Source organism: Staurois parvus, unplaced genomic scaffold (assembly GCF_062004578.1).
Source record: "Staurois parvus isolate SC_StPar_1 unplaced genomic scaffold, SC_StPar_1.0 ptg000900l, whole genome shotgun sequence".
In the NCBI taxonomy this organism is placed as follows: Eukaryota; Metazoa; Chordata; class Amphibia; order Anura; family Ranidae; genus Staurois; species Staurois parvus.
This window is the reverse complement of record NW_028318696.1, coordinates 373,676-388,450: the sequence shown is the minus strand read 5'-3', so window position 1 is coordinate 388,450 and position 14,775 is coordinate 373,676. Positions and strand designations below refer to the sequence as shown.

The following is a 14,775-nucleotide window of genomic DNA, read 5'->3' as shown; positions in this document are numbered from 1 at the left end:
ATAAATTGCCACGCTCAATTTATTTATATGATTTGTACACTGTTGACCAGATTGTCTTGCCATCAGCTATTTTTGCACTTTTTCACTATTTGTGCAGTTTTTTCATTTATTTTTCACCTTCCTTATTTGTCTTGGACACCACTCTCCCCTGGAGAGAAAATGAGGGAAAAAAACAAAATGTTAGAGTTGAATTGCACTTGTGCCCAGACTATGACACTACACTATTTACATATTCTTAGCAAACTGTAAAATAAATGCAGCAATCACCCACTGATTTGTCCCAGGTTCCTTCCCCAAGTTGGTGTAGCGGCAGCCAGATGCACAACAACAATCACTCTTTCTGCATCAAAATATGATCTACAAGAATCATCCAACCCACCTACTAGTGAAAAAAACCCTCTTCCAAAATATCAGTAAGTGCTCTACAAATGATAAATGTCCAAGCACATAAATTCACACAAAGTATTGAATAAGTGTCCAGTGTCTTATAGTCCAAAAAAAAATTTTTTTGAATACGTCCCACTTGAAATCACTTCTTTATAGTGTTGTAATCCTCAGAGCAGCTTCCACGGAAACCCTCAAAAAATTTAAAAAATTCAACATAGTGCATTACCTTAATAACTTTAAAAATAACACTCCATACGTGGAACCACAAACATTAGTGCAAAAAAACGTGAAAAAAGAAACCCTTAAGATTAAGTCCCGGCTGTGACGAAACGCGTTAGAGGAAGTGACGTTGGACGCACAGAGCAGAAACCGGAAGTGATACGGTGGCCATTTTGGAGTGTGGAGCTGCACTGTTATCCATCTGGAAGCTGCCTGGAGTGCAGGCAAGGAGACTGAGTGGTTTTTACAGAATCCTTTGCTAGATATCTTACAGCGTTTTTTCATTTTATTAGGGTAAGGGTATATATGCTATGAGTATTAGAAGTGATACTCTATTTGAAGTGGTTTACACTGAGTGAAACACATCACCAGTTTGGCACAAGTGTTGCTGTGGTTTCTTTTTTCACGTTTTTTTGCACTAATGTTTGTGGGTGCATGTATGGAGTGTTATTATTAAAGTTAGTAAGGTAATGCACTATGTTGAATTTTTTGATTTTTTTAGGGTTTTTGTGGAAGCTGCTCTGAGGATTACAACACTATAAAGAAGTGATTTCAAGTGGGACGTATTAAAATAATTTTTTTTTTGGACTATAAGACACTGGACACTTATTCAATACTTGAATTTATGTGTGAATTTATGTGCCTGGACATTTATCATTTGTAGAGCACTTACTGATATTTTGGAAAAGGGTTTTTTTCACTAGTAGGTGGGTTGGATGATTCTTGTAGATCATATTTTGATGTTTGTAACTTTCTAGAGCGGAAAGTTATTTTCTATTCGGAATCAAGTAGTTTATTGGGTGGTTTGGAGGATTTACCGTATTGTGTACTTATAAATCACTCTTTCTGGCTCAATGAACAGGAGGTGCCTTTTTGATGCTTTATTGTTAGCGTGATCTTGGATGGGGGGCAGGGATCTCTGGGATATTCAAGCAACAATGTAAGGCAATAGGAGGATACTCTTTGTCAAAGCCTCTCAGTTCAGTCCCTCTAGTAGCCACCAAGAGAACGAGTAACATTGAGACCCCATAAGAACTGTCCAACTCTGGCACTGATATGCAAGGAATAGAAGCAGCAGTCACTAGGATCCTTCTCTCAGGTCTGTACTCACAATGTCCCTGGATACTTGAATGCCTCCTTTCAATATTAGCCACACAATTTTTCTGTGAACTCTCCAGACCAGATCCTCAATGAAGTCTCTTAGTTACAGAAATTCTCAGCAAAACAAGCCCCCATCTCTAGCATAGCTGGGACCTCGACGAGCACATGTACAACTTCAGCTGTGTTTCCTAGGAGGACAACACCCTTCAGGCTGGAACCTTCTCCCCCTAGACAAGAAGGCTGCCTTAAGCCCCCAGACTATTTATACACCCCCAGGGATTGGCGGAGACAACATAAATATTCAAGCTGTTGATTTGCCTCTTCCAGCCCACTACATTTCAGAATCCTCCAGAAGGCTGGGGGAAGCAATCAAACCTGTAGCCAGTGAAGCTCAGAGCAGCCCAAAACAATCACAAACTGCTCCATTGATTACAGAAACCTATCTAGGAGGGTGCTAAATGAATTTAAAACAGTCCTCCACTGATCTATCTAGCTGCATGTACTTTGAAATAATCCATTCTGAAATACCCTCAAAGACTCCAGAGTTGAGTTTCAGTCAGTTTCTAACCACCTTTAAACACCTTGACTAGAGATGAGCGAATCGAACATGACGAAGTGGAATTCGTTTCGAAGATTAGGAAATATTCGATTCGCGCCGAATCCGAAAATTAGCAAACTTCGGATGCACGAATCGAATTTTCCCAAAAATTGCGGCGACATGTGTGGCGACGGAGCGGGGATCTCTGGGAAGGCGCGCAGACAAGGCGCGCTGACCCATAATGCATTCATTCATGACATGTGATCGCATTAGCCAATCAGCAGCCAGCCAGCCAGCACTGTGTAATGGTGGAGCTATAAATCGCGGCCATCTTACAAATTCTCCATTAGCCTCCGGTCATTCAAGAGAGACAGACCTCTGTGTATTAGGGACAGAGTTAGGGCCACAGAGACTTTAGGGCCACAGAATCGTTACTTAGGGACACAGAATCGTTACTTAGGGACACAGAATCGTTACTCAGGGACACAGAATTGTTACTCAGGGACACAGAATTGTTACTCAGGGACACAGAATCGTTACTCAGGGACAGACACAGAATTGTTACTCAGGGACACAGAATTGTTACTGAGGGACACAGAATCGTTACTCAGGGACACAGAATTGTTACTCAGGGACACAGAATTGTTACTCAGGGACACAGAATTGTTACTCACGGACAGACACAGAATTGTTACTCAGGGACACAGAATTGTTACTCAGGGACACAGAAATGTTACTGAGGGACACAGAATTGTTACTCAGGGACACAGAATTGTTACTGAGGGACACAGAATCGTTACTCAGGGACACAGAATTGTTACTCGGGGACACAGAATTGTTACTCGGGGACACAGAATTGTTACTGAGGGACACAGAATCGTTACTGAGGGACACAGAATCGTTACTCAGGGACACAGAATCGTTACTCAGGGACACAGAATCGTTACTCAGGGACACAGAATCGTTACTCAGGGACACAGAATTGTTACTCAGGGACACAGAATTGTTACTCAGGGACACAGAATCGTTACTGAGGGACACAGAATCGTTACTGAGGGACACAGAATTGTTACTCAGGGACACAGAATTGTTACTCAGGGACACAGAATTGTTACTCAGGGACACAGAATCGTTACTGAGGGACACAGAATCGTTACTGAGGGACACAGAATTGTTACTCAGGGACACAGAATTGTTACTCAGGGACACAGAATCGTTACTGAGGGACACAGAATCGTTACTGAGGGACACAGAATTGTTACTCAGGGACACAGAATTGTTACTCAGGGACACAGAATTGTTACTCAGGGACAGACACAGAATCGTTACTCAGGGACACAGAATCGTTACTCAGGGACACAGAATCGTTACTCAGGGACACAGAATTGTTACTGAGGGACACAGAATTGTGACTCAGGGACAGACACAGAATTGTTACTCAGGGACACAGAATTGTTACTCAGGGACACAGAATCATTACTCAGGGACACAGAATTGTTACTCAGGGACACAGAATTGTTACTCAGGGACACAGAATTGTTACTCAGGGACAGACACAGAATTGTTACTCAGGGACAGACACAGAATTGTTACTCAGGGACACAGAATCGTTACTCAGGGACACAGAATTGTTACTCAGGGACACAGAATTGTTACTCAGGGACACAGAATTGTTACTGAGGGACACAGAATCGTTACTCAGGGACACAGAATCGTTACTCAGGGACACAGAATCGTTACTCAGGGACACAGAATCGTTACTGAGGGACACAGAATCGTTACTCAGGGACACAGAATCGTTACTCAGGGACACAGAATCGTTACTCAGGGACACAGAATCGTTACTGAGGGACACAGAATCGTTACTCAGGGACACAGAATCGTTACTCAGGGACACAGAATCGTTACTCAGGGACACAGAATCGTTACTCAGGGACACAGAATCGTTGAATTAAAGAGTATGTCAGACAACACGCAGAGGAGTGGCAGAGGAGGCAATGGTTCAGGAGCGAGCAGACGTGGCAGCAGAGGAAGGGGTCAAGGCAGCACTAGTCGCAGCCAGAGGCCAGTGCTCCCGGTGTCATCCAGCGGCCGTGTCTCCACCGACAACCCTGCCGTCATCGATTGGTTGGCTCGGTCGTCTTCCTCTTCCCAGGTCACCTCTGACACCTACAGCCAACGGTCGGTGGGTACGTCAGACACAACCGTTAGTTGGCATGGCCCTGGAGCAAGCCCACTGAAATCACGTGTCCTCAACCTGCCCCTGTCCTTTGGTGTTCCCTCACCAAGCGAAGTATCGCATGCTGTGGGCTCAGCCCAACTGTACAGTGAGGAAGAGCTAACAGAGGGCGGTCAGGAACGGGGGGAGACATCCGCCTCTTCAGCAGCCAGGCGAAGAAGTACTGGCGAGGAGAGTGGCTCGGTAGCCGGTCTAGAGACAGGTCTGCCAGGGGGCTAGTAGTGAGGCGGAGACCCTAATTGATGATGATGAGGCTGATCGCACTTGGCAGCCTCGTCGTCATCAGGCTATTGCTTCCGCATCATCAGGAGAAGAGGGTGCCAGCTTGGCAGCGAGCAAAACAGTCGGTGGGTTGCCCAGGAGGCAGCAGGGTCGCAGCAGTGTCAGTGGAGGCAAACGGCCACGGAGTAGAGCACCAGCTCCACTGCAGCCTACCACCACGGCCAGTAGTGGTGCCGGTGTGCACGGAGGAAGTAGCAGTCAGCCAGTGAGGAGTAGCGGGGGCAAAGTTTCCTACTCGGCGGTGTGGCAATTTTTCGTCAAGCCGCCCGAGGAAGTAAACGTAGCCGTATGTCGACTATGTGGCCAGAAAGTCAAGCGTGGCCAGGGGGCCCATGTTGGGACTACAGCGTTGCGTCAGCATATGCAGCGTCGCCATTCGGTGGCCTGGGAAAACCGTGATAAAGATACGGCGGTTCTGCCTGCCCCAGCCCCCGCTCCATCACCCGCTCCGTTACTTGCTCCGTCACCCGACGTCAATCGCCCTCTATCAGCCAGTCAAGGCTCCAACACCTCTGCTGAGGGGAGTTGTTGCTCGTTGGCATCTTCCGCTCGTTCAGATGCTCCTTCTCCTGCTACTCCTCTTCACGGATTCCGTCAGCAGTCTTTCTTGGAATCCGTTTCCAAGAGACAACAGTTTGCGAGCACGCACCCGACGGTGCAGAAGCTGAACGTCCTCCTGCCCAAGTTGCTGGTGCTGCAGTCCCTCTCTTTCCAAGTGGTGGACTCAGCACCTTTCCGAGAAATGATGGCTTGTGCCGCGCCGCGGTGGAGAGTGCCAAGCCGGCATTTCTTCGCCAAAAAGGCAGTGCCAGCCCTGCATTCACATGTAGAAGAGATGGTGGGCCAGTCTTTGAGCATGTCGGTCTCTGCCAAAGTGCACGGCAGCGCCGACGTGTGGAGCTGTAACTACGGTCAGGGACAGTACATGTCATTTACGGCCCACTGGGTGAACGTGGTGCCGGCACAGCCGCACCAGCAACTTGGACAGGTCACGCCGCTTTTGCCTCCACGTTTGCACGTCCTTGGTCCAGCAAAGATTTCCGCCTCTACCACCTCTTCTTCCGCCGTGTCCTCAGCCGTCACCCCCGTGCCAAGTCCCATTACCTGACCGGCATATCACATGTGCAGGGCGCAACGGTGTCACGCTGTGCTGCACCTGGTATGCCTTGGCGAACGTAGTCACACAGGGGAGGAACTTCTGAGTGTAATAAACAGAGAAATCGACAGATGGCTGTCTCCGCGCAAACTGAAAATCGGAACCATGGTGACCGACAACGGAAAGAACATGGTGTCTGCTCTGCGTCAAGGAAGGTTGTGCCATGCGCCATGCATGGCTCACGTGTTCAATCTGGTTGTCAAGCGGTTCCTAAAATCCACCATCCCACTGCAAGACATCCTTAAAATGTCACGTAAACTTTGCATGCATTTCAGCCATTCCTACACCGCAAAGCACACCCTCCTTGAGCTGCAGCGGCAGAACGGAATTCCACAGCATCGCCTGATCTGCGACGTTGCAACAAGGTGGAATTCAACCCTACATATGTTAGACCGCCTTTACGAACAGCGAAAGGCCATCACCGATTTCCTGATGTTACAAGCGGATAAAGGTACTCCCCTGTGTAACTTAGATGTCAGCCATTGGCAGCTCATGCGTGACACCTGCCGCTTGCTCAGGCCCTTTGAGGAGGCCACGCTATTCGTGAGTCGGCAGAACTATGGGATGAACGACGTCATTCCTCTGTTGCACGTCCTGGAACAAATGCTGTTAACAATGGCTGGTCAGGGTGCGGTAGACGTGGCGCACAGATCTCAACGCCACATGACCCCTGTGGGGGCAGGACAGGAAGAAGAGGAGGAGGTAGAGGAGGACATTGGTGCTCAGGAATTAGTGAGTGAAATGGGTGGTTTTTCCACTCAGCGGACAGGAGTGGAGGAGCAGGAGCATCTGGTAGAGGAGGAGGAGGAGACAGAGGACCCAGACGCACCGTGGCAGTATGCTGTGGAGATGGAGGCAGGGAGTCCCTCGCATTCCTTGGCACAAATGGCCCATAGCATGCTCGGTTGCTTGCGTAGCGACAGCCGAATAATAACCATCAGACAGAGGGATGACTTGGATGACTTTTGGCTGTCCACCTTGTTGGACCCTCGCTACCGTTCAAAAATGGTGGCCTTTTTCACACCTGCTGAGAGGGAGACAAAATAAAGTACTATAAAAACCACCTATGTAGTCAGTTGGTCTCTGCCTTTCTGCGCCAACGTCCATCCTCAGACATTGTGGGCCCTGTGCGCTTGCGTTCCGCTGCCATGGCAGCAGGGGAGGGGTGGGGTGGTAGGAGCAGTGGTAGCTCCACCAGCAGCGGCTGCCTCAGTCTGCAGTCGATGATGAGTAGCTTTCTTCACCAGCGCAGTGAGGAAACTACTAACCAGCCGCAGCAGCAGCAGCATCAGGTGGACCTGGAGCAGGACCTCAAACAACAGGCTTAGGCCTACTTGGACAGCACCCTGCCAACCGAGGTAGACAATCCCCTTGACTACTGGGCAACGAAACTTGACCTTTGGCCCCAACTAGCTGAATTTGCCCTTGAAAGGCTGTCATGCCCGGCCAGTAGCGTGGCATCGGAGCGCGTGTTTAGTGCGGCAGGAGGTATTGTAACTCCGCGGAGGACACGACTGTCCACCCAAAGTGTGGAGAGACTCACGTTTGTGAAAATGAATCAGGCGTGGATTAGTCTGGATTTCAAACCACCAGTTCCTGACACAACTGACTAAATCCGCCATGAATCATGCCCCAAACATGTTATTATTTTTAACATAGGCCTCTGTATGGCCTTCAATTTAAGCTGCTTACGCTTTGCCACTCTGCCATGGGCCCCTGTACCGCCTCCTCTTGCTGCTGCCAGGTCCAGAGTGTGTCATGGGTCCCTGTACGGCCTCCCATTGCTGCTGTCTCCATCGCCACACTCTGCCATGTGCCACTTTCAGGTCTCCTCACCCTGCTGGTGGGTTCCATTTTGTCATAGGGTGCTGGCAGATTACGGGCCTCCCATTGCTGCTGCCAGGCCCGTAATCTGCCATGGGCCCCCGTACCGACTCCTCATGCTGCTGCCAGGCCCGTAATCTGTCATGGGCCCCTGTACCGCCTCCTCATGCTGCTGCCAGGTCCAGAGTGTGTCATGGGTCCCTGTACGGCCTCCCATTGCTGCTGTCTCCATCGCCACACTCTGCCATGTGCCACTTTCAGGTCTCCTCACACTGCTAGTGGGTTCCATTTTGTCATAGGGTGCTGGCAGATTACGGGCCTCCCATTGCTGCTGCCAGGCCCGTAATCTGCCATGGGCCCCCGTACCGACTCCTCATGCTGCTGCCAGGCCCGTAATCTCTCATGGGCCCCTGTACCGCCTCCTCATGCTGCTGCCAGGTCCAGAGTGTGTCATGGGTCCCTGTACGGCCTCCCATTGCTGCTGCCAGGCCCGTAATCTGCCATGGGCCCCCGTACCGACTCCTCATGCTGCTGCCAGGCCCGTAATCTGTCATGGGCCCCTGTACCGCCTCCTCATGCTGCTGCCAGGTCCAGAGTGTGTCATGGGTCCCTGTACGGCCTCCCATTGCTGCTGCCAGGCCCGTAATCTGCCATGGGCCCCCGTACCGACTCCTCATGCTGCTGCCAGGCCCGTAATCTGTCATGGGCCCCTGTACCGCCTCCTCATGCTGCTGCCAGGTCCAGAGTGTGTCATGGGTCCCTGTACGGCCTCCCATTGCTGCTGTCTCCATCGCCACACTCTGCCATGTGCCACTTTCAGGTCTCCTCACACTGCTGGTGGGTTCCATTTTGTCATAGGGTGCTGTATGGCCTCCCATTGCTGCTGCCAGGCCCGTAATCTGCCATGGGCCCCCGTACCGACTCCTCATGCTGCTGCCAGGCCCGTAATCTGTCATGGGCCCCTGTACCGCCTCCTCATGCTGCTGCCAGGTCCAGAGTGTGTCATGGGTCCCTGTACGGCCTCCCATTGCTGCTGTCTCCATCGCCACACTCTGCCATGTGCCACTTTCAGGTCTCCTCACACTGCTGGTGGGTTCCATTTTGTCATAGGGTGCTGTATGGCCTCCCATTGCTGCTGCCAGGCCCGTAATCTGCCATGGGCCCCCGTACCGACTCCTCATGCTGCTGCCAGGCCCGTAATCTGTCATGGGCCCCTGTACCGCCTCCTCATGCTGCTGCCAGGTCCAGAGTGTGTCATGGGTCCCTGTACGGCCTCCCATTGCTGCTGCCAGGCCCGTAATCTGCCATGGGCCCCCGTACCGACTCCTCATGCTGCTGCCAGGCCCGTAATCTGTCATGGGCCCCTGTACCGCCTCATGCTGCTGCCAGGTCCAGAGTGTGTCATGGGTCCCTGTACGGCCTCCCATTGCTGCTGTCTCCATCGCCACACTCTGCTATGTGCCACTTTCAGGTCTCCTCACACTCCTGCTGGGTTCCATTTTGTCATAGGGTGCTGTATGGCCTCCCATTGCTGCTGCCTCCACCGCCACACTGTGGCTCCACACTCTGGTTTTGGCCCCGTGACTGCCCAAATGAGTGAAGTGTGCGGTGATTCTAAGATCGACGGCACTCATCTGCATGTCATACTGACTGACAGTATTATTTCTCTTCCCCAGCAGACTCCAAGGGCATTTAAATTAAAGGTACAGTGTTCTGCACTAATATAAAGGCTCTCTGAAGCCTAGAAACACCCTTTTTATAAGTTAAATTCGCAGCGAATATATTCGACTCGAATTGAATTTATTCCGCGAATTCGCCGAATCGAATTTTTGAATAATTCGCTCATCTCTAACCTTGACTATACGTTGTACAATGCACTTTTGGCCGCAAATTTACCCCTGTGTAAACAGTGTATGTTTAGTGTTACTTTAAAGGATAAACACAAGAGCAAACATGTAAAATATTGAAGCTTACCAGTACTTAGATGTGGTGGCGGCATTAGTTGCCATTTTGTAGACTAAGAACATTATCAGTGAGTACAGAATATGCCAGGTGGTCTTGCCAGAAATGTAGAGAGCTGAAATGAAAGCACACAGTTTTATCTTTCTGTCTGTATCATACTAATTCCTCCACCCCCCTCCCCATGTAATGGAGAAGAATAGAGAAACAACTATTTATAGTCCGAATCAAGAGGGCAATCATGACGTCTTCCAAAGGTACAGTAGAGTAAATAAGCATGTCATCCAGAGAGAAGTAGTGTATTATTCACAGAATTATCAGGTGAAAATATTGGGAATGCGTCTGAAAAAGAAAACTAATGAAATCACCATATCTAAGGATCGATGCAATATATTACATTTTTGGTTTAGATACATCTTTGTTTCAGAAACTACATGGGTCTGATTTTATACATGTTTTCCATGCTTCCAAAACAGGCTAAAACCTTTACATCGAAAAAAATAAGTTGATAAATAAGGACAGTACTTATCTTCCATACTGTCATAGTAAATGACCATTTCATAGGTAATTAAAGCCATGGAGAATATGCAGTATTAGTAGTATTTCCTATCTGTACAGTAAATTCAGTACACAGTTTTCATCTCGTTTTCAGGCTTTTTCCAGGATTAAACATCATTACAGAATTGACGCATCCAGCAAATATGAGGTTCATGCAGTTCAAGGCCAAAGATAAATATTCAGTGGTGCTGTCTAAGCTGGAGAAGGTACACGCTGTGACTGTCTCTTTCCTCATCTCTGACTGTCTCTGTGATGTCTGTCTCCTCCCTGTGTCTTCTGCTCCTCTTCCTAATCACTCCCTCAAAGCTCTGTCCTCTCGCAGAGGGAGCGTGAGCGGGGATCTAATCTGGTCTTCATGTTCAGACTGCCGTTTGCTGCTGGAAAGGTCTTCAGTGTCAGCATGCTGGATACACTCCTATACCAGGTACCCCAATCATCCTTGATCTTTCCTGGTACTCCACAGGTACTCTTCTTACAATTACATGAATTGCTCCTTGTAACATATTCTTTTGACTATGACTACTCTGTATTAAACATTCTGTAACTCCTACTCTGTTGTATAATGCACATGAAAAAATATAAATGGTGTAGCGCTAAATCGTATTTGATATGCATATGTAAAATAATCATACACACATGCAAAATCTTAACAGATAAATAAACATAAAAACACACAGATAAACATACATAAAACAACACTCCCCTTGAGTGTCCCCAATATAAACGGGAAACCAATAAGTGACTCAATTAATATACAGTGGTTGAAATACAAACTCATGCAAGCATAGCACACTTATTATGTGGTAATAGTGAATAACCTTGACAAAGTCACGTGGTATCTGTGACGCAACGTGTTGGTACGCCCTTACGACATTTCCGGAACGCGATGACGTCATTTCCGGCGCACGCGCCATATTGGGACTCCAAACATACCTATGCTATCAGGATGTCATGAGGCTTTTTTTTCATGCGCGATATCGTCTGTGAAGATCATGACCCTCTGGTAAAGAGTCAGCATCAGATTAATCAGTGGCTGGAGGAGATTTGGAAGACAGCGCCTTGATGTGGTTTCCAGTATGGTCTTCTAGATCAGGTGGTCCCTGAGGGATACGTCTTATATACAACAAAGTGTGCTGGCCCTTGTGGTCACTGCAAGGAGGTGAGGGGGCACTCAGACCATCTTAGGATTGTGACACCAGTGGCACTCTCACGTTTTTGAAGTCTTTACACCTATGTTTGAAGTGGACTGTTTCATTATTCACTATTACCACATAATAAGTGTGCTATGCTTGCATGAGTTTGTATTTCAACCACTGTATATTAATTGAGTCACTTATTGGTTTCCTGTTTATATTGGGGACACTCAAGGGGAGTGTTGTTTTATGTATGTTTATCTGTGTGCTTTTATTTTTATTTATCTGTTAAGATTTTGCATGTGTGTATGATTATTTTACATATGCATATCAAATACGATTTAGCGCTACACCATTTATATTTTTCTATGTATTGTTTACTTTTGGTATAAAGGAGGGTGTTGGCAGCTTTAAGTAGTTTATTCATCCGAGCGCAGGAGGTCCTATTATTATAATGCACATGGCTGTCATACATTTCAGGGTTCCTCATAGTATCTTAGGGCCCCTTAGATTGCAGAAAGGTTGTTTGGGCTCATTCTTCCCTGCGTCAAATCTTGCCTTTCATTGGAAAAGTGATCCCTGGTAGATTAGGAGGCATTATGACAGTGATGACAGGCCTTCTCACTGCCTGTTTTAACCCCCGAAAAATCCTGAAGCACCGTGCCATAACCATGTGTACTGCACGCAATTTCAGGGTGGTTGTGGCGTGGCCCCATGCGATTAAATGGATTATGCTCAGTGGTGATACTTCCTGCTGAATGCAACATGAGGTTTATTTTTGCTGCAGACTTGGCATGTCTACAGCCCTGAGTGGCTACACACCAATCTTTATGTGGGTAGTCGGGGGCGGGGCTAAAACCAAGGTTTCAACCATCTGCTTTTACTGCCCTCTGGCTGCCTGTGTGATCAAGCCCCTAGGGAGCTAAAACATCTTCCTAGTTGGGCACCAAGATGCTCCCCTCCCCTGTGCATGAAGTCTAGAGACAAGTGTAGACAAAATGGAGCCCTATGCAGGGTAGAAGCTTTGGTTTCCCCCATCCATTTGATGGATATTGATATGGTTTGCACTAAGCGCAGAACATCTGCTCCATTTGTCTTGTATTTATGGCATAACCCCTACCCCTCAGATACCAACTGCCTACAAGTCCTCCCTTGTTAAATGGCAGACAGGTGCACAGTTTTGACTATCCTCCAGGTTTACTACAAGAACACTCTTGCTAGGATTCATGGACATCCTAGGTGGCCTTGTGGATGATCCAGCTCTGAGACAGACCAAACATTTTAGTATTTTATAAAGACTAATATTATTAAACAGGTTTTATGTAGCACCAATGGTTTGCAAAGCGCTTTACAATATAATGGAGACAGTACAGTTACAATTCAGTACAAGCAGGTTAGAAGGTCTGCACCTCTTAAAAGTCTGCAGCTCCCAAGATTAACACTTTTTTCTGGGAAAAATCATGATCTTATGATCTGTTCCTCTGAATAGTGCTGGCAACTAGCCTCATATTACTAGCAGAAAAATGCAGAATGGTCCCTCCATCCTGAAAGTGTGTAAACTACATCCTCTTGTGTGAATAAAGATCAATGTGCAGTATTTCTTACCTTTCTCCACCCCTATTTCAACCACATATCTCTCCCCTGTCATTACTGGCACATATCTCCACTTTTATTACTGTCACATATCTCCTCCCCATTGCCACCACATATCTCCACTCCCACTACCACCACATATCTTCTCCCCCATTACTATCAAATATCTCTAACCCCATTAGAATCACATATCTCCACTCCCATTGCAATCACCTATCTCTCCCTCCATTATCATCACAAATCTCCACTCTCAATACCACCACATACCCCCCCCCCCCCATTACTAACACATATCCCTAACCGCATTACTATCACATATCTCCATTCCCTTTACCATCCCCAATCTCCTCCACCATTACCATCACATATCTCTACTCCCATTACCACTACATATCTTCTCCCCTATTAATACCACATATCTCTAACTCCATTGCCATCACATATCTCCAATTCCATTACCATCACCTATCTTCTCCTCCATTACCAGCACATATCTCCACTCCCAATACCACCACATATCCCCCCCATTACTAGCACAAATCTCTAACCCTGTTACGATCACTTATCTTCACTCCTGTTTCCACCACAAATCACCACCTACATTACTACCACATATCTTCTCCCCCATTACGACCACATATCTTTAACTTCATTACCATCACATATCACGACTCCCATTACCATCACCTATCTCCTCCTCTATTACCAGCACATATCTCCTCCTCCATTACCAGCACATATCTCCTCTCCCAATACCACCACATACCCCCCCCCCCATTACTACCCCCCACATATTTCCAACATCAACATATCTCCACTCCCATTTTCATCATATTTCTCCACTTCAGTTACCAGCACATATCACTTCCCCCATTACTCCACATATCTCTTACCCTATTACCACAAAATAGCTCCTCCCTCATTACAACCACATATCTTCACCCCCATTATCACTACATACAGTATTTTCACCCCTATTATCACCACATATCGCCACATATCTCCTCCAACATAGCACATCTCCTCCAACATTATCACCACATATCTCCATCACCATTACCACCATATAGCTTCACCCCCATTATCACCACATTTCTTCACCCCCATTACCATCACATATATCCACCACCTTTACTACCACATATCTCAATGCCCATTATCGCTAACAACTCTACTGTAATTATTACCAAATATCTCCACACCCATTACCATTTCATATATTCAGAGCTTACAAAAAAGATCTTCCTTTTTCTGTAAAAGAGACATTAAATTATGGTAAGTCTCCGCCATTTTTGTGCAGAACTCTTTCCATCCCAGTTCATACTAACACCAACTGTGCAGAAAACATGGCAGGTAGCATATTACAGTATGAACCTGGAGGCAAGTAATTGTGTATGTCTCATAGTGTAAAAACAATGGAAGGCCTACTTTGCTGTGTCTTCTCTTGGGACCCTGCTATACCCCCAATGGCAGCCATGGTGCAATGAGGTTAGTGAATGAGGTGAAACTTTGCTGACTTCCAATATTCAATCATGTGTAAGCAAATATACAGATTTTATTTTACTTTCCTTACACGTGATTGGGCACTCTTTGACAAGTGAAATTTCATCTCATTCATTAAGCTAAGGGAACATTCATATGTAAAGTGCAGAGCCTCTTTGCCTTTAGTAAATCAACCCAAGTGTCTCCCTATAGCTTCCCTATAACCTCCTTTCTGTAATCCTGTGCATTTTCCTGTAGGTTCCTCCTATAACCCTGCTCTCATTCCCTCTCTCCCCTGTATGGC

At 47.2% G+C, this 14,775-nt stretch overlaps 1 protein-coding gene across 1 annotated transcript in view; it reads left to right on the top strand.

Annotated features, from left to right (window-relative positions):
- The window catches only part of LOC149442223 (potassium channel subfamily T member 2-like), a 419,624-nt gene that overhangs the window by 366,679 nt on the left and 38,170 nt on the right, over positions 1-14,775 (top strand). The window contains exons 24-25 of the mRNA XM_089656330.1: positions 10,358-10,469; positions 10,586-10,687. Of these exons, the coding sequence (XP_089512456.1) occupies positions 10,358-10,469; positions 10,586-10,687 (214 nt within the window). The remainder of the gene's footprint in view (positions 1-10,357; positions 10,470-10,585; positions 10,688-14,775) is intronic.